At 49.7% G+C, this 25,718-nt stretch overlaps 1 protein-coding gene across 5 annotated transcripts in view; it reads left to right on the forward strand.

The window, feature by feature from the left end:
- Positions 1-22,939, forward strand: part of Arhgef7 (Rho guanine nucleotide exchange factor 7) — a 107,202-nt gene extending 84,263 nt beyond the window's left edge. For 3 of the 5 annotated variants that reach the window (XM_042697084.1, XM_042697087.1, XM_042697086.1), the window contains 9 exons: positions 491-577; positions 1,894-1,972; positions 2,106-2,245; positions 4,605-4,829; positions 6,858-6,951; positions 10,018-10,107; positions 19,230-19,329; positions 19,516-19,570; positions 20,662-22,939. In XM_042697084.1, coding sequence (XP_042553018.1) covers positions 491-577; positions 1,894-1,972; positions 2,106-2,245; positions 4,605-4,829; positions 6,858-6,951; positions 10,018-10,107; positions 19,230-19,329; positions 19,516-19,570; positions 20,662-20,784 — 993 coding nt within the window. In that variant the 3' untranslated portion in view covers positions 20,785-22,939. Of the gene's footprint in view, positions 1-490; positions 578-1,893; positions 1,973-2,105; positions 2,246-4,604; positions 4,830-6,857; positions 6,952-10,017; positions 10,108-12,355; positions 12,533-19,229; positions 19,330-19,515; positions 19,571-20,661 lie in introns of all 5 variants that reach the window. The other 2 variants (XM_042697088.1, XM_042697085.1) reach the window with 2 other exon arrangements.
- Positions 22,940-25,718: the final 2,779 nt, after the last annotated feature.

Here is a 25,718-nt window from a genome sequence, read left to right on the forward strand (position 1 = left end):
TATTTCCCTGCCTCTCAGTACATTTTCTGAGTTTTTCTTTTCTGATCTATGAAAAGAAACTTTTAGAACTAAAATAATGTGTTTGTGACTCCAGGGAACTTTTTAAATAGTTTCTTTGTTAGCTTTTATATATTGAAGTATTTAACCTGTTGGTTAAAGTGCTCTTCTTATATCAGAATTGATCATAACCGTTTCCATTTAATATGATTTGGTAGAAATACCAATAGGAAATATTTGTCAGGTCATAGTATAACATTAGCAAGTAATTTTTTTATTGATTTATATCAGTTAGACAGGGGATGAAAAATTTCATCTCCACACATTTCAGCTGTGTTCCTCTCTGTCAAACTCACTGACCTCTTTCCCCCCAAAACAGTATCCCCAATAGGTTTTCTTGTTTCATTTTCACAATTGAAAATCTGTTTTTGATAGTATCTGACCTTTTTTATCCAATAAGTATGTGTTAGAAAATTACTTTTTTTTTTTAAAGGAAAAGAATGAAAGATATCTTCTGCTCTTCCCCAACCTTTTACTAATGCTATCTGCCAGCCCCAGGATGAGCGGTTTCATCTATCAGGTAAAACACAGTTGGGTTTATGTTTATTGTTTGTGAGGGATATGGAAGTCATTTTGACACTGGTTTTGAACTTTTGCACTGTAAGTGGCACTTTTGGCACTTGCTATTTTTAATCAGTGTTGTTCAGATAGGAAGAAACTTGCCACCTGGGCATCCTACTGTCTAAACCCCATCTACTTCTCATTGCTTTGAGTGAGTGAGTGTTTTGTTAACTGTGTATGATGGAGAATGCAAGTACTTGTAAGGAAGGGAGTGTTCACCTGTGGGGCCATATTGTAAAGACACGGTGCTTGGGCGTGTCATTGTGCCATGCAGAGCATCATCTCATGCAAAGCATGTTGGGCTCCACAAGGCACAATGGGTTCAGTGGGTTGGCATAGAAGAAAGTGTGTTGTAAGGAGGTCTGACACCCACAGACCTTCGTTATCCCGTCACATGTAGCATGTGCCTGCCTAACCTTGCGGTTTCAGTCCTTCCAGTGGTTTCTTCAAAGAATCCTGCAAGAAGTGGGTGGTTCTTGGCTCTGAGATGGGTGCAAGCAGTCTTCCCTGTGCATTCTGTGGGACGTCAGGGGAGGGAGGATGCAGGCTGCCTAGTGCACTGCCTCCCAGATGTTGATTTTCATGAGCAGGTTGTACATTGCCCTGTGTCCGTTGGGGCAGCTTGCTCATACCGTATTGGGAAGTGCTGCTGTTGGCATGCTGATGGAGCCCCCCTCCCCTTACTGACAACTCAAACAAAGACAAACTTTTTCTAAAGATTCAGCCCAATTGGCCATGGCTGTGGGACGAGATATTTTGTGTTGGCATCTGCTTTGTTCATAAGGATCAGCTTTTCATCCTCCATCTGGGATCTCAAAGCTGACATTTCAGGCCCAGGTCCAGGTCCTCTCATTGGCAGGGGTTGCTGCCGTTAGCACCCTGTCTGCAGCCAGCCCCATGTTACTGCCCCAGTTCCTGCTCTTAGAGTCAGGGTCTTGTTTGCTTCATAATACTGACATGTCCTTTGAAACAGCTGCTGTACTCTGATTTTATAATAGTGTAATGTTTTTTTGTCTCTGTTTATGTTTAGAGAAATCAACAGATGAACATTCTGTTCAGTTTTATACTTTACCTTCTGGTGTCTTCACTGTGGTATTATGTCTTATTTTAGGTAGTTTTTAATTTTACACATGCACTGCTATAAGCAAATAGCACAATGCACAATTTGGTGCACAATGTTTCTCTGTCATTTTTAGTCAGTTATGTTTTATAATAGCACATTCTCTACTAGAAAGGCACTGATTATGTTTTTTTTTTTGTGGGGGGTCTTTTTAGGGAAAGCTACCAACGACAGGAATGACAATCACAAAGCTTGAGGACAGCGAAAACCATAGAAACGCGTTTGAAATATCAGGTGATGGGTGCAAGCTGGTGTGCATCTTCAGCACCATGCGATGTCACAGCTGCCCTCTGTGCAGATCCTTGCTTGTGTATTTCTGGGAGGATGTGTAAGTGTGTGTGTATTCACCCATTCTTTTTCATCTTAGGGAGCATGATTGAGCGGATACTGGTATCTTGCAACAACCAACAGGACCTCCATGAATGGGTGGACCACCTGCAGAAGCAGACGAAGGTCACAGCCATGGGCAACCCCACCATCAAGCCCCACTCTGTGCCATCCCACACCGTAAGGGCTCCCATGCTTCTCCTTGGCCCTGGAGGTGGCCTGGGGTGAGGGGTCTGGCCGTGTCAGGGTTCTGAGACCTGCCTCCCGCGCTCTGTGGGCCATGGTCTCACATGGGAGTGTGGTGCCCTCTGCCTCGTATGCTCATGAGATCACTGATGTGGGGTGGCTTGCTAGCCTGTTCAGAGCCACTCCCAAGACCATGGGGTGCCCACCAACACCCTAGAACCACTCAATTCATAGGGAGTGATTTTCTGAAAATTTTAACTACATTTGTTATGTTGTGGGGTTTTTTTAAAAGCTAAATTGTGATCATGAAGGCAACCAGATTTGTGTTAAAGACATTACAATCTAATTTTAACATATTAATTTAATTTTAAGAAGGGCATTATTTTTAATAAAAAGCCCAACAGCTTTTGATTTTTTTAAAGAGACACAGCATTTCAAATCAACAGCCAAATCCAGGCCTCGTTGAACTGTTTGTGATTAAGAAATAGACGCTGAATTATTTTAACATTATCCTCTTTAGTGAAAATTTAATAGGGCTTTTCAAAAAACAAATTATGGCTGGGCGCCGGTGGCTCACGCCTGTAATCCTAGCTACTCAGGAGACTGAGATCTGAGGATCTCGGTTCAAAGCCAGCCCTGGATTGCAGGAAAGTCCGTGAGACTCTTATCTCCAATAAACCTTTAGAAAACCCAAAGTGGCACTGTGGCTCAAGCAGTAGAACACTAGCCTTGAGCTGAAGAGCGCAGGGACAGTACCTAAGCCCAGAGTTCAAGCCCCATGACCGACAAAAAAACCAAAAAAACAAATTATGATTTAATAGGCATTTTCCCTTTAATTTTCCTCTCATCTTCATTAGACTAGTAGGATAGTTTCTGCTTTTGTGGCTCACTTTCCTGTCTTCATATGAAGGGTCATCATTACATTACCCCAAAGCTGAAGCTAGGAGATGGCTGTCTCCTGCTCTTGCTCTGTCAGCAGGTGGAGGCCAGAACTAATGCTGGCCCACACAAATGGCCATGCTCTAGACACTTCTCCTTACATAAAAATCCCTGTATATGTTTAGTTTTCATGAAACTCCACTTACCTAGGGGCTGTAGATATGTCTGAAGCATGTTTGCAGGGCAGTGTATGTGGTTTCTCATTCAGATCTTCAGTTGCAGCCTGAAAGTATAGTTTTCTTTTGGGCAGACTTTGCTATATACTTGGGCCTGTACTTCATTGTTTCTTTCATGTCAGGCAATGGTGCTAGGCTGGTACCCAGGGCACGTGCAGTCCCTGAGGGTTGGGAGAAGATGCTTACCTCAGTTACCACATTTGAAGTGCTCTACATGCTCTTGGGAGCATCTCTGGGATTCTCTCTGTTCTGCCTGGGATCCAATTTGAATGTATTTTCATTTTCCCATCAAATATACTCCTGTAACTTTCGTAGATGAGGACAAGTCAGACAATGTTTGACACAACTTTCTCTGCGTGTAAGTTACCTAGTTTGAGAAAGCTTGTTTTGTGTAGTAGTGGTCAATAGCAGCTAGCTCCTATCTAGGAGCTCATGATTGCTGGGGGTGGTGGAGTTTGGCCTTGTTTCTGAGGTCTGTCACACCTTTAGCATGATGGCTCCACCAGGTGTGAACTCCCAGAACCCCTCTGCCTGCCCCATGAGGCCCTTGGGGCCCAGTGGTTCATTTTGAATGTTGGCTACTTTAAGATTTTGTTTCATTAGCAGTGTGATGAAATGTTCTGAGGATATACAGGAATACAAACCTAATGTTAATAACATACCTCTGATAAATTTAGATTGAACTGAGTTAAGAGAATATCTTGCTTATCTTAAAGATACAATTTTTTTATGATGGGGTAGATGGCTCTTTATCAGTCTCTCAGCCCTTTGCATATGAAGGCCGCCATTAGAAATGAACCTGGCTGCTGAGTGCCAGAAAGACTAGCCCTGCCTGCCTTACCCTGCTTCTGGCCCAGTGGTCAGGCCCTAGCTTTGCTCCTTCCCGGTATGACCAGGTAGGTGGTAGTTTAAGTGTGACTGGAAGAACTGTCCTTCAAGTTTCCGTCTGTGAAGGCCTGTTCTTGTATGGACTTCTGATGATGACGCTCAGTGGTTTATGCTCAGTGGTGAACCTTTTCCCAAACATTCCTGTCTGGCAGATGTAGCCTTTGGGGAACTGGCCGTTAGCCCCAGCGCAGAGTCGCTTCTCACAGCCAGAGCCAGCTATCACTGAAATGGAGGGTGACCTGTGCCCACTGGAAACCCACTGCTGGCAAAGCTGGATGTGATCGGGTTCTTGTGCAGCAACCATACCAGTCTCATGCCGTCTCTGCTTTTCTCACTCTCTGTGCCGACAGCTCCCCTCCCACCCCATCCCTCCATCCAGCAAGCACGCAGACAGTAAGCCCGTGGCGCTGGCGCCCACGTACCACACGCTTCCCCACCCCTCCCACCACGGCGCCACGCATACCACCATCAGTTGGGGACCTCTGGAGCCTCCGAAGACCCCCAAGCCGTGGAGCCTGAGCTGCCTGCGGCCTGCGCCTCCCCTCCGGCCCTCGGCTGCCCTCTGCTACAAGGAGGTGAGACCCTTCAGCCACCCAGACATCACCGACCACCGACAAGCACGCCGCGAGCCCGGGTCTGTAGATTGGTCACTTTGTGCGTCCAGTGAATTCAGAAGTGAAGTCCTATGTTTCTCTGTGCCTTCTTCAGAACTGTGTACAGGCCCTACCCTCAGTCTATTGTTGTTTCCTTCTGGTGATGCCAATGCTCCAAGGCCTCCAGATAGTGCCCAGAGGGGCCTGTCTGCACAGTGCATTGATGCCCTCCTGGTGCCTCTCGGGAGGCCTTTGGGAGAGCTGGAGATGGACGTGGCTGAGCCTGTGGTGGCTGTGAACTTGTGGCTGTGAGGGCCTCACCTTCCTTATGCATGCCCTTTTACTGTGCTAGGGATCTGTCCAGGAAGCCTGCCATTGTCTGATAGGAAGAGCACATGCACCAGTACTGTGAGGGCAGTCTTAAGGCATCTCTTTCCTGCCTCTGCTGCTCTGGCTGAAGCCCAGCTTTATATACACGCAAGGTTCCGTTACATTGCAGCTCCTGTGCCTAAATGGTGTTAGCAGCTTCCCGGGTTCTCACCTATGCCTGCTTATGCAGAAGAAAGCCCATCACTGCCATGAGTATGCACTTTTGCAGTGAGTGTGAGCAGTGTGGCGATGAGTGTGACACATGTGCAAGTTCATATGCACATTTGTGAGGGTGAATGCAGGAGTGCGAGTGTGGTGGTGCATCCTCATTGCTTCTGACCCTACCATGCAGTAGGGCCGCTGGGCAGCCTCTTCCCCCTCCTGTGGTACAGAAAAAACACCCGGGAAAGATGAATCAGCCTCCATGGTTCTGCTCCTGGTGGATACTGTTTTTGTCCAGGATAGTCACATACCAGGTTGGAAGCTTTTTAATGTGGGCAATTGCTTCAAGCATATTCTTTGTCACATAGTGTGAAGGTATTAGCACACATAGTGAGGTATTAGCAAGAACTGGATGTCGTTGCTGGGGTTAAAACTGTTAGGCAAAGAAGCAGGCAGAGCAAGAAGGAAGCACTGGGGTGGGCACAGGCTAACTGCGGCCAGGTGGGAGAAGCCCCCACACCCTCGCGACAGCAGGGAGGGGCTGCCGAGAATTGAGGCCTCCTGGAGTGTTGTCCGCAGCCCATGAGCCTGGCTGGCTCTGAGGCCAGGTAGTGTTGCCTGAGCGTGTACACAGGCTCTCTGGGGCACAGGCAAGGCAGACTCAGTTCCCTTGTGCTTTGGTTCTGACATACTGTATAGCTAGAGCACACCTCTTTTTTGATTGTAAAATTGAAATGGGCTGGATGTCAGCCTCGTTTCCTGTTTGTGACTAATGGATGCTAAGAGGGGCCAGGCTGCTCCCTCTTCACCATGCATACACTTGAATTGGGGCGCAGAGCAGCCCCGAGCCTTAGTACTGGGTTTCTCTGTGCTCAGAGCCTGTCCTCACCAACTCATTTCATTTTTTTCCTGTGGCTTCATCTCTTTTTCTTCTCTTTTTTAAAAATTTTAAGTAGTTGTATGCAGGGTTACAATTCCAAAAGTCGGGTCACTAGTGCAGCACATCTTGATCAGTGTACCCCATCCACTGTTCTCCCATCCTCCCCAGCAGGCAGGCTGCATAGTTCAATCTTGACATAATGTGCATTGAATTTAAAGACTGCATTTGTTTACCCTCCTCCATTCCTGGGCACCCTTCTTCCCATCCACGTATTTCTTAAAGGAGCTTTTACTCCCCTTTCACAAAATATCCATGGTTTTCTGGTCTTTTATCATTCCTATGGGAGGAGAGTGCACATGACACCTGACCTTTCTCTCCCCCCCAGCCAGAGTAATTCTGCTGGGTGGCACCGTGGGACATTAAGCCAGGGCTTTCAAGAGTGTTAGTGACCAGTGGCAAAAGGCCCCTCTGGGTTTTGGATGAGCATTGGACAGCTGTGTGAGCGAGGTGGGCAGCATCTCCGGGAGACTACGCTGCCCTCCTCCTCCACAGCAGTGCCCTGGGGCTCCGTGGCAGCTCTGTCCTGTGTGTCTCCTCAGGATCTTAGTAAGAGCCCCAAGACCATGAAGAAGCTGCTGCCCAAGCGCAAGCCGGAGCGGAAGCCTTCAGATGAGGAGTTTGCCTTGAGGAAGAGTGAGTACCGAGGCATGGGTGGGACCATGGCTTCTGTGTCATGGTGGAGCTTGGGAACAGGATGCCATCAGTGGCCTTCCAGGGGGTTTAGATAAAAGCAGGGCCTGCATGTCGAGGCGATGGCAACCAGGCAGGCAGGCAGGCAGCATGTGTGCGGACTGTGGTCTGTTGTAGGATCTGCCTTCCCCACTCCACCTGGTCCAGATCACTACCTGACAGCCAGGCCAGGACTGGTTCTGTACTAAGGGGGTAGGGGTGTCTCTTGCTCTCCCCACGCCCAGCCACGGTCCTGTGATTGCCTGTAGGCTCCCCTCTTCCCCTCTCCTCTCCTCTCCCCTTCAGCCTGAGCCAGCTGTCTCCATGCTGGAGTTTGGGCCTCTTCCCTGGCACACTTCGAGGGCAGGCATAAGGCAATGTCTGGCTCCACCTCGAGGTTCACACGTGGCTCTCATGGTGAAATCTCACATATGGGTGCTCAGTTGACAGCCTGGGGACACATAGAGCTTCTAGATGGAATGGAAAGACTTCCCCCCATTCCCACACCCCTATCTGGGAGAAAGGATACAGCGAGCAGATGGATGTCTGGCTGAAGGGAAGCACCACCGTAGGAGGTGCTGCCTCTCACTTGGCCTGACCCCTCACTGTGGACGGGGCTGCCAGTCAGCCAGCCAGTGACTCACAGTGACAGAGAGGGTCAGATGGGCCTCATACCTCTGGCATTCTCCTCATACCCATGGAGACACTTCAGGTGTTCTTCTTAAAAGGCTCATGAGAGAGCATTTCAGGCAGAACTTGAGGATGACTGATGATCTACTTGCGGGGAAGAGGGCTAGCAGTTCTCAGATCAGTGCCTGCCTAGCCTGGGCTTCAGGCCTGCACCACAGGGTTGCTGCAAGCCTCACAGGGCGCCTTCCTCCTCATGGGAGGCACATCTCCACAGCACCCACCTTTCATGGCATCTGCCAGTGTGCCAGGGTCACCCGTCCTCTCTTTGGGTGAGAGGCTCTGACAGCCCTTCTCAAGGTGAGAGGGTCTCTGGTGTCTGGCAGCACTTATTCTGCTCCTGGAAGCTACCACTGTCAGATAGGGGACAGTGGGTGGACTGTAGGGGTGGCAGTTGTTTGCCATGTACCTTCTATGTGTAGATGCTTCTGTGCCTGCATGAGGGACGGGGGTGTGGTGAGGAGAACACCCTGACCTCAAGAGCTTACATGCCGTCGGATGACACAGAAGAGAGCTGTGATGGGGTCGTCCTCGATGTGTCGTCTGGGGAGTGCTGCCGGCTGCTGGGAGGGAGTAGTGGAAGGACAGCCCAGGATCTGGGCCTAGGTTGTAGTTGGGGGGCTGCAGGAAGCTCCAGGGCTTAGGGCGTGGAGAGTGTCCTCTGAATGTGGGCAGGTGGTCAGATACCTGTGGGTGCCTTGAGTGGGTTAAGAGTAGCGATGTGGGATGTGGGCCTTGGTAGGAATGACAGACTGGCTGTGAAGACAGAGCACAGCTCAGCTGTGGCCCCAGAGGACATGTGGCAAAGCCAGAAGATGTTGTAAAATTGCCCCCATCCCAAATGGAGGACAGGGATGGCATACAGTGTCCATCCTGCAGCATGTGTAGACCATGGCTGCCACATGCCCAGTTGTCACCTGCTTTGTGAGGTGGCATCAGGTGGACATGTGGTTCTGACACCCTGGGAAGGCTGGCTTGGGTTAAGTTGGGTGTTTGGGGGGAGTTGGCGATGAAACAGTGGGGTACCTGCACCCCTGTCCTGCCCACCCACCAGCGGGTGGGGACAGGAGGACTGTGGATAATCCATAAGTGGTCCACACGTAGCCCTGCAGAGGGTGCAGGGCCGAGAGGGTGTGGTTCATAAGTGGGCCTCAAGTAGCCCCGAGTGGTGCTTGTTGAGTGCTCAGCAGACCTTGAGTGCTAAAGCCGTTGTGCTTGTGCTGCATGGGGCCCTGCCTGGGGCCCTCCGTGTGCTGTGGGCACTGGGTTTCTCTAGTTTGCAGCAGTACCACTGCACAGCAGCGATGGTGTCCTCCTGGCAGCCACTGCCACTGCCCCTTGTAATCGGGCGTGGCACCAGTGTGGCTGTGTTTGGAAGGCCAGCAGCATACATCTTTTTTGCCTTTACATCTTTGATCTTCCACCTCTGAACTGGGCAGGTGGTTATAGCAGCCAGACTATGCCCCTGTAGAACACATCTCTGAGCCCACAGAGTCTCTACTACCCAGAGGGCGGTCCCTGGGCAGGGCTGGCTTGCTCTGTCTGAAGGAGAGCGCTCGGTGGCCCAGGTAGTGAAATTTAAGGCTTACCAATAGACTTAACTTTTGGCAGTGCAAACTATTGTCTGGTGGCTTGTTTTACTCGTAAGTTATATTGAGGCTTCATTATACAGCTATAAAGAACTTTATATTCTCTCATTTTCTTCTGTTAGAGCTTTAAAAAATATATATCCAGATTGTGTCCTAGCAAAGGAAGAAATGAAAAGGGGAAAACACAGAAAATAGGCTAACTGTATGGGCCTTTGCCTGCTGGCGAGGGACTGTCTGGTCTCCCACTGCCCAGATCACTCATCATCTGGGGAGTCTGACTGGGGCTTCCTGAACCTAGTAGATGGAGTTCCCGCTGAGTCAGGGGCAATGTGCCTTGGTAGGCCTGTAGTCATGGGGTAGGCAGTCTGTAAGTCCAGCAGCCAGCTGTAAAGATGGGATACTTGACTGTTTCTTCTTTTTCTAGCAAGAGTATTTCTTACTGTCTTTGCTGCTCCTTTATGAAATACTTATCCTTATCTCTCACCCAGTTTTCGGTTTGTGTGTGGCAGATTTTTTTTCTAATGGATTAGTATACAACTAACTCTTTGCCAGAGAAGTTACAAATAAAATATATTTTCCAAAAACTAAAATCCTTTTGGATGTACTCTCTACTTGTGAATGGAGATGAGTTCCCTGACAAACAGCGAATTCCACTGAACCTGCGCCTCTGGGCCCCCCACGGCTGCTCTCTGGTGAGTTGGCGGTGTAGCTCCCACTGAGTGTAGGATGGTGACAGGCGTTCATCTCTTAACAGGCACGGCTGCCCTAGAAGAAGACGCCCAGATTCTGAAAGTCATCGAAGCCTACTGCACAAGCGCCAAAACGCGGCAGACGCTGAATTCCAGTAAGTGTCACGGTGACGTCCTGCTCTGAGGCAGCTACTCTTTCTTAGTGGCTGATATTGGGGTGGGGTAGTGGGTCTGGAGCTTAGGAAGTGGCAAGCTAGAGGACCCCAGGTCTCTGCTGTACCTCTTTAGGTAGCATCATGGCATCATACCTAGGAAGGTGAGGACGCTGAAGGCCGGGACTGTCATAGGAGACGCTTAAGCAAAGGGGCAGTGCTGGGGCTGGTTGTTGTTTAAAAGGTCCCTAGAATTGCCCAAAAGATAATATAAGGCCTCTGTTGGGGCCGGGGGTAGAAGGAGGCTTCAAAAGTTGGGAGTAAACAACTGATTGATTTGGTAGTCATCTCCCCTTAGGTGGGAGGGGAGCAGGGCCTGGCAGCCACCAGGAGCGGTGCCCAGCCCCCACCCCTTGGCTCCTGTGGCCAGTTGAGCCTCAGTGGTCCTCTTCCTTTGCTTTTGAGAACTGGATATGATGGACACATCTGTGATGTTTGGTGTGTTCTGGCTCCACTCCTCTGACTGTGAGGCGCTCGTTTCCCTCTTCATCACCTACAGGGAGGAAGGCAGCTTAGGCCAGGGCCATGTCTTGCCTTAAACTGAGCACGTGTGTGTAAGGGCTCTTCAGTGGCTTTAGCCTTTGCTAAAGGGACTGCAGAGAGGATGGTAATGGATAGGGATGGCAAGTTAGAGCCCATGTAGAATTTGTGGGTCCATCCAGAAGTTTCAAACCATTTCTAGTATTTTCCCAGCACTGCACCATCTTCTGCCTATGACATTGAGACTTCTTCAGTTCTCACTCTCTGGGGAAAGCATCTATTTGTAGTAGTTAGTCACCAGCACCAGGAAGGAGCAAGGCCCACGTGCCCAAGCAAACTGGAATATATGTGTGTACAGTGAAGCAATGATTTCTAAGTCAGATGATTGTGATTAAAAGTCCTTACTTTCCTCCTTTGATAGTGATGCCATCTTAAGTAATAGGCTGAAAATGTGGCCATCAATCTCTGAAGAGTTTTTGAATTGGGATGTTTTAAATTAGTTATCTCAATTTCGCTTCCTTGAAGTGGATATGAGCGCAGTAGTCTCGTGTGAGGGGTGGGGCACAGCAGGTCTGTGAGCGCCTGTGGGGCTGGCATGGCTGCTGGCTGTCTGAGGAGCAGCGGTGCACCACCCACCTTTGGCACACCCTTCTTCCCATTGGCAGTGCCTGGGATTTTGCTTTGGGCTCTCAGAAGTCACATTTGGATATGTGCCACCAAGGCACGGCAGTAACTGCACATGTGCACCCCCAGCGCCAAGAAGTTGAGGATTTTGTCATGGTGTGTGGAGAGGGGTGGACATTGGACGCTCTTCCACATTAAGTGCCCAGTAAAAACGGTCTGTGCCTCTGGTCCAGGAAGAGCTTATCAAGGCTCTGTTCACATGTGACTGATGGCCATGGCCAGCCACTCACCATCACAGCTTAGCACCCTCCGGGAGGCCCTTGCCCCATTTTGTCTCCACTGCTTTCTGTCCTCTTAGCACAGTGACATTGCCAGCCCACACCTGTCTTCCTGAGCATAAAGGGTCTATGTGAGGGTGATAGCATTGTGAACACAGCTTCCCACTTCCTCTGTGCCACAGGCTGAGCCCTGCCCGGCCCTGTGAGCCAGGTAGACGTGTCCATGCTGCTTAGACCAGTAAGGTAAGTTTAGGCCCCTGCTGGTTATGTAGTATATTTTGGCAAAGAGACAATTGAAGAAGTCAGTAAAAAAAAAACTTGAAGTTATTTTGCATTTGACATATTTATACATATTTATTGAATAGGAAGTAATTTTTAATTGGCCACATAAGCGGTACTTTTTATAAATAGTGTTCTAAATAAAACCATTTGTTTGTAGAGTAGGTTAGTTGCTAAACGTGTATATGATCATCACTTGGACATGGGCTTAATTTGTAGACTATTTCTTAGGTAGAACTTTCTCTTTTTATCTTTATGAAGGCCAGTTTGAAATGCTGATCTGGGTGAAGTTCTCTAGCTCTGTTTTAAGGGTTGTGCTTTATTTGTTCTGAGGGCTGTGCTATTAAGACTCAGCCTTTTAAATGAGGGGAAACAAGCGTTGTTGCCATTTTTTTAACAATGTTTTCTCTTTTCCTTCTCTTCCCATCACCTTTTGCTTTTTGTTCCATGTCTTGGTTGTGGCTCTTCCTGTCCGTCCCTCCTCATCCCACCTCTGCCTGTTGCACCTGTCACTTCATCCCCCGTCTTAGCATGGCAAGGCACTGACCTGATGCATAATCACGTCTTGGCTGATGACGACCAATCAAGTCTAGACTCCTTGGGTCGTCGCAGTAGCCTTTCTCGTTTGGAGCCCTCAGACCTCTCGGAAGACTCTGAGTATGACAGTATATGGACAGCCCATAGTTACAGAATGGGCTCCGCATCTCGTAAGAGCTGCTGCTCCTATATCTCTCACCAGAACTAATGCACTCTGAGCTTTTCTTAACCAATGCTTGTTGTATCGCAGCCTGCTTTTCCTAGATGTTTCTTGCTGTTCCTGTCTCTTTTATGTGATATTTTAACAACTTTTAAGAGTATTCCTGGTATTTCCCATTGTACCTGGCGGAGGCTCCATTGCCAGTCTGAGCACACATTCAAATCGCTGCTGCTGGAGGGAGAGGGGGCCCCCGTGAGCCTGTGCCCAGGGTGCTTTTCCCAAGGGAGTTGTTTTATAAAATTTCCAAATTTTTTTTTTTTTTTAATTTCAGTGTAGCAACTGTTCCACTTCTTTTTGGATGTAGCTGTATGGACACTTTTATATTTTATACCAAAACCACACAGGTTTGCAATCTCAAGTGCCAGCAGCACGGAGGGGGCCCTGGCCTTACCTTTAGGGACTAAAATTTTTTATGTATAATGTGCATTTGATGGAGTGATTGTGGGGACACGGTGAGAGGAATGTTTATAGCAAACGCAACATGGTCGCAGTCTGCTGGCTGTTCTGGTGCCTGGTCAGAAGGGTGCGTGGGCCTTGACAGGTGCCCAGGTGTCCAACACCCCATGCTGCTCCCCGCAGGTGCTGTGCAGTGGCTGTCGGGCAGGAGCTCTCCCTTGTCAAGGAGAGCTCGCTCATGGCCACAGCCCAGACGTGCCCTCGTCATCTCTCCACACTGCCTGAGTGGCTGCCCTTACATGAAACCAACAAATCTGTGCCACTCTGTGCCAACTCCTGTGGTCCAGAGGTGTTGGGCTGAGTGCTTGGCTTCCGTCACAGCCTGGCTGCCCCTGACATCCATACTTGCGCTCTCTGTAAGCCATGTGCACATCGTTGCTTTCAGCAACCGGCTGCAGTGAAACTCCATTTACAGCAACCCCGTAGTACACTACTCCAATGCTTCATTGTAATCCATAGGGAGGTTACCATGTAACTCACCTGAGGAAGTGGATTTGTTGTAAGGAGTTTTCACTGGTGTCACTCGGGCCAGTCCCTGCTTGAGAAAGAACTGAATGTGATGAGTTGCATTCAGTCGTAGCAACAGCCCCACTTCTGGTCATTGCTGTGGGCAGAACTGTGTTCTCTCTCCCATGCTCTGATGTTAAAATGGAACCTTTAGTTGTATTTTAAGTATTCACTGAAACATGCTTCAGAAACAGAATGCCATAGTAAATTGGGAATAACGTTTTTTCCTTTCTTCAGCGTGGCTGCCGTTCCAGCTGTTTTCACCACCCGCCCTCCTGGCCACGCCCATGTCTTCAGTGTTGTGTCTCCTTTGCACAGAGCGTTCTCTGATGCAATATCACCCTTTCTTGGGGGCGGGATCCTGCAGCTTGCCAGTGAGAGGTGCTAGTGAACCCTGGGCCAGTGCCTCCCTCCCCCTCCCGCCCCCCGTGGGGAGGACTGCTGCATCTGCATGGCACAGGGTGGCATAGGAGCCTTGGGATGAGGCAGGGCGGGACAGGGCGGGGTGGCAGCTGCTCCTTCTGGACTCCTGTCTGTCCTTAGTAGCTACAGAACTGCTCTCACCCACTGGAGATTTTGTATTTATGTATCAACTAGTATAAATAAATTCAAAGACAATCTTTGAAGATTAGCACCCAGTATTGATTTCCAGGAAGAGTTGAGGTTTGTGTAGATTCAACCAAATAGCAAATGGCAGTATTGAAAAGTATAATTGTGAGGTTCATATGCTTATTCAATATCATGAATGTGATGGGGAAGGGAGTTTTGTTTTGGCCCCCTCCCCCGAGTGGGAGTCCTTTCTAACATTGCACAGAGCATCCTTGCTTTGGGACTTAATCCGTGCTGATGGCCAGTTTCCATGCTGTGTGCAGCACAGCTGCTGCCCGCCAGGTGCCAGCGTTGGTCTGAGGAGGCACATCAATGGCACCTACACCACCACTCCCTTTGTACGAATCAGAACCATTTGACACCGATTTTTGTTCATGCTAGGTTCACTGTAGAATAATAGCCTGACCTTTTCTTTTGTTGTTTGTTTGCATTTGTTTTGAGTGTCTAACGCCACTAGCTTTTGTGACCTGGTTAGAAGTAGCAGTGCCACAGCCCAGAAGATGGCACTTGAGTGGCAGAGGTGACATGGCTTGTGTGGAACTGTAGTCCTGCTGACACGGTACCTTATGTTTATGCAGCTCTGTGGTCTCTGCACAGTTGCTCTTAGAACAGAAGGATGAAGACTGAGCTAGAAGGTAGGTCTAAGCCATCACCAGGCCTTTGCAGATGACCCGGACAGTGTTCCCTTCAAAATTCACACACACCAGAAGTATTTAATAAGCTATATTAATTACGTGTTTTGTGTAAAATTGCCAAAACACGGTAGTGTGTATATAGTGGTATAAGACCTGAAAAACCTCTATGACTGTGCTCTTTATCTGTGAATGGGAAAAGCCATTTTTAGTACATGAGTGCCATCGAAAACTCAACTGGATGTATATCTGAATGTTGCATTGTACTGTACAGTATGCATATTATTGTTTGTGGTTGCATATGGCAATGAAGTGTTTGTTTTATATATATAAAAAAGACACCTGTTATGTACAGTTGAAATAAATTTTGCCTTTGTTAGCCCGTGACTTTCAATATTTGTTATGTGGGGAAGGGGCAATAGTGTAGTTTGTAGTTCAATATGACTTAGCTCTTCTGCTCAGATGCAGCATTTTCCTGAGACAAGCCAGGCCAGAGAAGAACTAGGACTGTCTCTAGGCATCTGTGCTCTAGGCAGGCACGACACTGCTCATGCATTCCTTCCCCTGTCCCTGCAGTGTTTGTGCACAAGTGAGAAAACCCATAACTTCTGGTACAGTTTCTTTTCTTTTGTTATACAAAGTGCACACTCAGCTCAAGAGAAATCTCAGCCCAGGAACAGAGCACCTTGTGGTGGGTGCAGGTAGGCACTGGTGTCCACATTAAGCAGATGCTGTGTGCTCTTCCCTTTCTAAGGAAGGAAGAGCAGACTCATTCTCAGCTGTAAGGAAGGTGCCTGTGTGACTTGGGAGCGGATTTTTGTGTACAACTTAATGCTTCAGTTGAGTGTAATTGGTGCATTTGTGGAAAAGTCCTGGATTGAAGAAGACCACATCACAAACATGTCTGACTGCTGCCCAGGGCGGGCACTCGATGTTCCTTTGTGAGAAGCTTAGGTTGTTCTTGGGTTTTTGGTTTCAGACAGACACACATGCCATGGGTCTGTTAGTTGGGCCCTGTCACCCCGAGTCAGTCAGCTGCTATGTGTCGTTGCTGTGGTCCTGGTAAGCAGCACAGAAGGGACAGCAGGGCCCGGGCTCTGCATTGGTAAAATGGGATTCCTTGATTAGATCTGTATTTTTCAGAGTGAGGCCTACAGTCAGGGGTGTCTGAGTGGCCCTAAGGGTGGCTGTGTGGCACTGTCACTCAGGATGGCTCAGACACCTGAGGTCTGAAGGCTCCATGTTTGAGAGGTGCTGAACTGATGTTGGGTGTCTATTTTTGTTGCATCCACAGCAGGGACGCACCTTCGGTGTGTGGTTCACAGACTCTTGGGTTGTAGGCCAGTTTGGCGTTTGTCAAATTTGCCTAGAGAACTGCAGGCTGTTTGTTCTGAAGGTGGAAGAAAGCTTCTTCAGATGGGTTTTGAAGGGCAGGATTTCTAAGCTTAGTATGTATTTGTATGGCAAACATGATCAAAACCTGTTTTTTCTCAAGGTGCATTGTGTATCTCCAAAAAGCACAGCTCTCCTCAGCATGTCCTGACGTGCAATGCTGTAGTGCCTGCCTCTGTCTCCTTAAAACACCCAGGTTTAAGAAATACAGATCTCTGCTGTCCTGAGCCATCACAAATGCGGTCCTTCTTCCAGACTAGATGATTCAGTGAAGGTACTTCAGTAATTGCTGAGACCCTTGTCTGCTTTGGAAAGCCTTCTTGCTAAAGATGTAGTCAGCTTATAATCCACCAGGGTTTATAAATATTCCTTCATTTCTGTTCTAAAAGGAGATACATTTTTTTTAGTCACCTAAGAATATATTGAAATCAGACCTGGATAGCTGTGTGGACTAAGAATCCTCATTTGCAGATCTCCTAGCTCATAGTCAGAACCACCAATGATGTTTCTCAGTCCCTGGGTTCTATTGTGCCACTGAGCATGTAGTTCTTGGAAAAGCAAGATCTAGCCAGTCTTTCCTGAGTTTTATAGTTCCTTAATGATGCTGCTTATTGTAACTTGAAGCTTGTATCTAAGAATCCATTGGGTAAGAGATAGCTATAAACTGGCTGTGTTCACTCCCAGAACAGCTTTGCTGACATGACAGCTCCTGTGATCTCTTTCACAAGTAATGAATTAAGAAGTGCTAAGTGATGAGAGGGCGTCTGTCACCAGGGCATGAGATGCCTGGTCCCACTGGCAGCCACTCCTCAGCCCTTCTCTGCTCAGTGACACTGCTTTTGTCACCTGGCAGGTTTGTTTGTCAGTACTGGCTTGGAGGCAGATAATGGAAACATTATCCCAAGGCTAGCCGAGTGGGAGAAACTGAAATGTGTAGTACTTAATCTGCCTGTGATGCAGTTACACCATCTCATTTGCTGCTGCTTCTGATGAAATGTATTGCAGGCTGTAACTTTGCTTTGCCACTGATGTTTTTTTTGATTTGACTTGGATATCTGCAGTAAGGGCCCAGAGCCGGAGAGTGGGGGAGTGGCTAACTGGGACGCGTGGGAACCGCAGATCTGCACTGTCCCCAGCTGGCTCCTCTCTACCAGGAGCTGTTGGTTTTCTACACATGTGGCAAAACGCCTGGCTCTTTGGAATCCTTATGTATTTTTCTGCAAAGATAGCACACAAACTAACTCTTCCTTCTAGAGACAGGTAACACCTCACGCGTGGGAGGCGCAGGAGCATTCGGTGGTGCTGCTCCCATGCTGCGCGCGCACTCGTGTTGTGCTGCGTGCCCCCACCAGGAAACGAGCCCAGGACCGGCTGTGCTGCCTCGTCGAGGTCTTCCATGGGAGCTCTGTCCTCTGGACAGATTTCTGAGGGGCCTGTTGCTAGGAGCAGGCGGTGGTTTTAAAATAGTGTTCCTCCCTGGAACTACCTTGAAGCCCGCCCCCTCTCCCCTGAGGCGTGGACGGACCACATCCCCCACCCCTCTATAGTGTGAGCGGAGGGCTGCCATCCAAGTAGTCTTTGACAAACTTGTGAATACACCAGATACACCTGCTCCTTAGGCTTTGACAGAAAGTACTGGAGTTTGATTGGAAGACTGACATTACTGTCCGCACACACAAAGTCCTTTCACTAAAACGTGAGTCTCGTGAAGCTCTTGTTGCGTGATGCAGATGTGTGCTTGGCTGTTCATATGAGGGCCCTCTCCCCGCCTGCCCGGCAGAACGGTGGTGTCTGCTCCGCCCGGCTCTGCCCTCCTCATGCTGCACCTCCAGCCACGCCGTCTGTGCGGGTGTCTGGGAGCGCTTCCCGGGAGCGATGTTTGGGCCCTTGCCATCAGCTTGGCGCATGGGGCGGGGGGGAGGGGCGGTTCATAAAGCTGCCCTTCACATCCTGTCTTTAAAATGCCGGTGGCATTCGGAGGTTTTGTACAACAAGGACACACAAATGCCCTTCTTAGACCTGACAGCCTCTGGGAAGACACCAGAAACATAAGCAACCAAGCTGATGCCACTGTCATGCTTTTCCAGCTTCCCTCAAACAGGTGTGTGCTGCTTTTCAAGCAAAGGTATTTAAATGAGCCCAGCTCCATATCAAGGGCTTATATTTCACAGTGGATTATATCCTCCTGCCAACTCGCATCTGAAATACTTTTTTCAAAAATACAAGTGTTTATCACAAGGTATATTCTTTTTTTTTAAAGTTGCTATTATAATGGTGATGTACAGAGAAATTACAATTACCTGAGTCAGGTAATGGGTATACAATGTATATATTTGAAGCAAGGATTTTTCATTTTATTCAGAAAGATTTGACATTCTTCCCTCTCCTTTTAAAATGAGTATTTGGGATACAATTGACCCCTGAAGTGTTACTGAGAGGCTGCCCCATGTGAGCGTTTGTGCTGGGTATTGGCTGGAGTGCCTAGCCATCTCGACTTCCTTCTGATGAAGCTGCGCATTCCTGCCACACTGGACAGCTCGCTTCCTTCCTTTTAGAAAAATGTTCAGATTCTAGGGAATAAAATATTCATTAGCTAACATAGTGGTACTACTTTTCCTGAACTTGTGCTGTAATACCTTTGTTTTTAGATGTTGCTGTTTTTCTAATTGCCAGATTTTTTAATTTATAAATACAATGTATGTGTTCTATATGGTCTTGTATGTCTTCCTAAAATTCCTGGAATAATATAACAGCTTAAATGGGTTGAGTATGTAGGCAACATGGTCAGAACCTTGAATTTCTACATTGTTGAAATGCTAAATCTGCTATTCAGACTCAGAAGTTGAAGTTTAATAAATTGCAAAAAGGCTGATGTTTCCTTTCTCTGTATGCTTGGGGAACGAGCCGCACTGGGCCATGCTCGCAGAATGGAGAGGGCGGAGGGCTTTACCCTGGAGTCCCATGGTAGCAAGCACAATGTAGTTGAGTAGCTGTCTTCCGGGCCTCTGCTGTCACATTCACTGAGGTCTTTTTTTTCTTTAATGACCCTAGGTTCACGCAAAGAATCTGCTCCGCAAGTGCTGCTTCCAGAAGAAGAGAAAATCATAGTTGAAGAAACTAAAAGTAATGGTCAGACAGTGATGGAGGAAAAGTAAGACATCTTCTGTGTGAGGCCCCCTTCCTCCCTCTCCCGCCCCCAGGTCTGTGGAGGAGGCCGGGAAATCACTTCTAAAATACCCTTGCCTGGTGGTGTTCACCTGGGCTAGATTTAGTTAGGCTGAGCAGGGCAGAACCCTGAGCCTCCCACTTCACCTGCTCGCTCTGTTTCCTCTTCTAGGAGCCTTGTCGATACTGTGTATGCATTAAAGGATGAAGTACAAGAGTTACGACAGGTGCGTTTGTCCGATTTCCATCTTAAAAACAAGGGAGAAAGGGAGAAAAGACAAAAAGACATTGTAATTTTTAGAGATCTGGCATGGAAAGCCACTGGTCTTCTATAAGAGTAGACTAGCAAATGTGGGTTTTTTGTTGTTGTTGTTTGTCAGTTGTGGGGCTTGAACTCTGGGCCTGGGTGCTTTCCCAGCGCTCTTTAGCTGAAGGCAAGCGCTTTACTGCTTGAGCTGCAGCACCATTTCTGGTTTTCTAATGGTTTATTGGAGATGAGTCTCACGGAGTTTCCTGCCTGGGCTGGCTTTGAACTGTGATCCTCATATCTCAGCCTCTGGAGTAGCTAGGATTACTGGCATGAGCCACTGGCACTTGGCGCAAATGTGTTTTTAAAGTGACTTAGTTGTATCTTTATCTTACTATCTGTAAACCACCTTAGATGTTGAAATAGTAATGTAACATAAAATGTTGTCTGGTTATGAATTCTGAGAAGCCTGGCTCAGAAGTGAGTCTTGGTAGGTGCACAGCCAGCTGGGTGTGCCCATGACCAGCAAAGTGAGGCCAGATTCAGGGGGAGGTGGGCTAGTGCTGGGAGCCTGAGGCCCCGCACAGCACTCACCACCGCTGGCTCCGGCTCCTCTCATGTCCTGGGTCCTGCTTCCTCCCCAGTCCCTGCCCTATACCTTCTTTCACTCCTGGGTAAATTTTCACGCCTGTTCATTGGCTGTTGCTTCCATTCCTTATCCAACTATTGGAGAATTAAAAATGTGGAGTAGACTGGGTGAAAGCTGGGCCTTTCACTCTTCGTAGCCCTTTTTGTACATTGTTAAGACTCATTGGTTTATAACATGTAAGCCAGAGCCACGGGGCCTGTCCTCTCGCTGTGATGGAGCTGTCTGCGGGAGTAGGGGGCCGGGGGGGGGGGGGGTGGAGGTGGAGTGGCAGAATACAATGCCAGGCAGACCGCACTGCCTTGCTCTCAGATCCCCACCCCACCCCAGGCCTGTGCATGCTGTCGCAGTGTGCAGTCTCTCAAGCAGGGGTTCTCAGTGCGCTGTGAGGATCGTGAACCTGCCGTGGTCTGCTTGGCTTACAGGATAACAAAAAGATGAAGAAGTCTTTGGAAGAGGAGCAGAGGGCCCGCAAAGACCTGGAAAAGCTGGTACGGAAGGTTCTAAAGAACCTGAATGACCCTGCTTGGGACGAGACCAATCTATAAGGCTGACTGGTTCTGTGAGCTGAGGACCTGTGACCAGGTGAGCCAGACAGGGCGACGTCCGGGATGGAAGAACATTGTCATCATGCGCAGATAGCAACGATCACACCGTCACGGAAGAGGCCAGGTTGCGCTCAACCCCCTCTGCTGACATCTTGAGTACCTCACTTGGCAATAAGTTTGGTGACTGACTAAAGTCTGCCTTTCGGACTTTTCAGTTGAGTGTGTAGACACCACACATGCGTACTTCTGTAAATACTTCATTCTGAACGTACATCCATGACTGTGTCTGGGCTGACCCTCTTACTAGGACTTCTCACCAACCCCCGGCTCCAGGAGGTGCACTTGGGCCCCATTGCAGGCAGAGGGGTGGAAGGCGCCTCTGGCAGGCCTGGGTCCTGAGCCAGCTGGTCCCCAGGGTACCGTGTTGGCATGTTCCCCGCCGGCGCACTATGCCAGCTTGACCTGGTGTCATTGGTCTTCTCTTGCAGCAGTATTCTGCCCAGAAGCCTGTGATGTGCCACAGGGACACAGGCCCAGTGGGACCTGGCCCCAAATTCCGGGCCATGGACACCATCAGGCACATCTGGAAGCTGACTCCTGCCGCCTCATGCAGGACTCCTCTCAGTGCAGGGGGCATGGCCCAGGCTGTCCCACACAGGCTCCTGTAGAAACCTGTTAATACTCTACCATTACAGCCTCCCCAGAGAGAAAACTAGAATCTGTACATAAATGTTATTTATTATTCACGCCACAGCCAGTCAGAACCACCTGAGGCAGCGCTGTGAGCAGTGGGCGGGTTTTCACTTTAGCCCACTTTCACCCTGAGAACTGTTTTGTCATGGATGTGGCCAGCATTGTCTCATGACCACTGAAAACCCACTTCTCCCTCATTCGGCAAGAATAAAGCAATACTAAGTGCAGCTGAGTAGGTCCACCGGTGGGGAGACGGTCAGGAGCCCTCACCTCACCCCGGTTCCTTGCCTCCCTGGGCCTGGGGGCTCCAGACAACCAGCAGCCTGGGCGGGAGAGCCTGGTTCAGCTGTAGCAATAAGTTATGGCGGCGCAGCAACTTGCCATCGGCGCTCCTCCTCCAGGGAGGTCGGGCCTGAAGTAAGAGCCACTTTTTTTTTGCAGGAAAATGATATCTCTTTCCCAGATACACAGCACTTCCGAGTTGCTCGACCCCGACATGCACTCTGCCCGTCACTCTGACCAGGGTCCTCAGGAGAAGCCTCTGGAAGCCTTTGAGCTGGGTGCCCAGAGGTGCTCTGTTTTCCAGTGTTCCGGTTCCTCCCCTGCTCTTGTTGCCTGCAGCCCCCGTCCCCGCGGGCCCCCGGGTTCCACGCAGGATTGCTCACTTCTGTACTTGCACTCTTCCACTTCCCACAGGGACCAGACATGATCACGTCCTGTTTCCTTGTTCAGAAACCCTATTTTTACAAGTGTTTTGGCGACTCGTAAGATGTGTTGAAAAGCAGATTTTCACTCAGGAACCATTCTTCTGGGATCTCTCTTCCCGGGCAGTGGGTGCTGAGTCACTGAAGGCTGTCCTCCACTCCCTGGACCGCCTCCTCTAGACCTGCCTTAACGACTCGCCTGAGGTGGTTCCTGAGAACGCCGTGTTTTTAACACCCCCTCCCCAAACTGGGCGTTGAGGTTTCTACCTGCAGACCACCCTGTGGGCTCTGGGGAGTGGGAGCCCACACCATTCCTTCTAAAACCCACCCTGCTGTACATACCTATGGCCTTTGCACAGGGACTCATGGAGGGTGGGGCTCGGATCCTGACGTCACAGCGATGCTGTTTACCAAGGCCACCCTCTGCCCAGTCTCCGAGGAGTAAGGGACGAAGCCATCTCCTGTCCTATAGATGTGAAGCACTTTCCGTGTGAAACCGCGCTGAGATGTTAGCCGTGTGTGGAGCTGCAGAGTATGCCGAACACCTCCATGTTCTCTGCAGCCATGCACTCTGGTGCTGGGCCTTAAACACCTGCTGCTGCCTGTGTGCACCTCCCCAATGCCAATCTCTCCCACTCTGGGACACCCGGGCGCCGGCCCCAGGGGAAGCTGCGTGCAGGCAGTGTCCTGGTGTTGACTACTACAATGTTTGTGCTACATCGTTGTAATTAATTAAACTGATTATTTTTCCTATTTCACAAACTGGTACTTTCATCTTTGGTACATTGGCTGTGTGTCTAAAAGCTTTTCACATTAAAAAACCCTAGGGAGTTTTTGATGGTGGGAGGTTCACATTTTTCAAACCCAATTGAAGAGACTAAGATGAGGAAAGAAGAGGTTTGAGGAAGGAAGCTGCAGCAGTGGCAGTGTGCTCTGTTGAGCACAGGCCCGGCCCAGCAACTGTGCTGGGCAGTTACCTCTGTATGGGAAGATGCCCAAACCACCATTGGTGTTGAACAGGTAGCTCGAGTCCCTCGTGTGATTGCCATGACTCGAGAGGAAATGGTTTTATGTGTCTGCCTTGCAGGAGTTCCCTGGTAAAAGTTCTTTTTCTGGTAAAGAGGGTTGGAGAAAGACTTGTTAGAAATTAGGATCTGGGTTCACTTGCTGTGCTAGCTTTCTGCTGCTGTGGCAGAGTATCTGAGACAGCTTAAAAGAAGGACGGAGCCAGCAGTGGCCATGCACAAGATCTGAGGATTGAGGTCAAAGCCAGCCTGGCCAGGAAAGTCAGTGAGACTTCTGTCCAGGTGGAGCTATGGCTCAGTTCCAGCCTTGTGCAAAAGAGTTCAAAGATAGTGCCCAGGCCCTAAGTTCAAGCCCTAGGATGGGCATAGAAAGGAGGGCAGGGGGAAGATGAGCCATTTCAGGGACTGGTCCATGGGTTCCTGGCCCTTTGTCTCTGGACTGTGTGACTCTGATCCCCCATGGCAGGGCATGTGGACTGCCCTTCACTCACCGTCTTGGGTGGTGAAGGCTGGGCATACTGGACCTGGGGTTCTGGCCACTTGTAAAGCTGTGTTGACCATGCATTCATCTTAGTGGCAGCTGTCCTTGAATCTGCTCCTGTGTAGGGCACATGGCAGATACCTCTCGTCCTTGGGGGGAGGCGGTGCTGGAGCCAGAGGTGCTCTGGTTTTCATGGGGGAGGATCGACTCCCCATTCTTTGAAGGCACTTAGAACTGACTTTCTTGGCGGCTCTGCAGTTTGGGGTTCTGAAAAGAAACCCCACTCAGGGCTTCACAGTGGCCGGCTGCCCTTGGAGGTGGGTTGGGCTGGGTGCACCCAGAAGGTCCTCGTGCCCTTACTTGTCTTTCCTCCTCTCTCACTTTCCTGTACCCTGCTCTCCTGGGACAGCTGCTTCAGGGTCATTTCTGCCCCCCTCCTCCCCATCCCTGAACAAAAACTTCTTAAACAGAACTTTCTGCCTGCTGCGGCTGTTTTGTTACTAAGCTTTTCCTTATGGCAAACTTCAGGCTTAGAAGACAAATGGCGGCCATGCTTCCAGACTTATTTCTCCTGTAGGTGGTGCTGGGCTTTCCTGAGCCAGGAACCCTGGGAGCCCTGGCTGCCATTTTGCCTTCCCGGTCTCTAGTGCCAGGTTCCTTTTAGTGAGGTTATGGATAGTGTGCTTTGGCTTTGTGGTGTGCTCCTAACAGCTGCTTCAGCTCCAGATTTTCCTTGCCCCGCCTGTCCCTTGTCACTGCCACAGGCAGAGCCAGGGTGCCATCTCTCTTCCCAACATCATCTGTCCTCCCAATGCCACCTTAGCCCTCCCCAGTCTGGCTCAGCTCCTACACCTGCCCCCCCCCAGAAGAGGTGGTTTCCCCTGCTCCTGGACACCATGCCCCTTCTGCCCTGCCCTTCACCTACCCCGCCCCTTAGCTGTAGTGACATGGGTAGCTCTGCCCCTGTGCCCAGCCCTGCTTGCTGGATGTCCACAGCTGCCTCCCAGCGGCCTGGGGAAGGAGTGCACTGGTGAGAGGCAGCCCAGCCTGTCAGCAATGACAGGCTGCCCACCTTGCCAGGATACAGGAGGCTACATGGTCTGAGGAACCAGCCAGGTCTTAGGCCGATGGCTCCCAGGAGCATGGAACCCATGTGGTAAGTGTGAGGCAAGACTACTTTTCCCTGGCAGGAGGGGAGACAACAATCAGTTTTCCTGGCCTCCCCACCTTTGGCCTGGGGTACCCTGCAGCGAGGTTGAGTCCACAGGGCATCAGAGTTTACCTGAGTCCTCAAACTCAGATGGCAGTGGCCTGATGGAAGTAAATTGTTCTTGGACTGGCTCATCCCAATGAATACTGTGTGCACTTAGTGGAGTGGTGAGCCATGTCTGACGCATGGAGCAGAGAAGGTCAAAACAGACGTGCCCCGGCTCCCAACAGTTGAGCAGACTGAGAACTTGCCCTATAGGAGAAGCTGGAACTAAGGCTTCCAGCAGGGTGCTGAGACTAAGATACTCCCTTCAGTGGCCCATGCAAGCCCTGTGCAAAGCTTCCCACTCTGCCTTGTCTGGAGCAGTGGCCTCTGCATTAGAGCACAAGCTTTAATGTGTGTATGGAAGGCGGCGGTGGAGTCAGTTGCATGTCTGGACTGGTTGTCTATGGGGAAAGCCATCACCTGGCTGCCCAAGAGCTGTTAGTAGTAATAAGACAGGCCCCTGCTGCAGGTGCAGCATTCAGAAGAGTGGCCCCCATGGCCTCTGGTCACCTTTCATGGCAACACCTTGGCCGAGGTTAAGGCTTTGGGATGGAAATGTGGTTCTGGGTTGTACTACTGGACCCTTCTGAGAGAGGTGGAGGGCCAGGCCTGAGGCAGCATGTGTACCCTGATGGAAGCAGGACAGGAGCAAGCAATGGCCCCAAGCCAGGGGGTGTCTGAGTCTGCAGCTGGAAAAGTGAGGGGATGGTTTCCTGAGCTCCCCCGGGGGACACAGCCCTGTGACACTTAGGTGTTATCGCTGGCCTCCACAACTG

Source organism: Dipodomys spectabilis, unplaced genomic scaffold (genome assembly GCF_019054845.1).
Source record: "Dipodomys spectabilis isolate Male_0828 unplaced genomic scaffold, ASM1905484v1 ptg000215l, whole genome shotgun sequence".
Classification (NCBI taxonomy): domain Eukaryota; kingdom Metazoa; phylum Chordata; class Mammalia; order Rodentia; family Heteromyidae; genus Dipodomys; species Dipodomys spectabilis.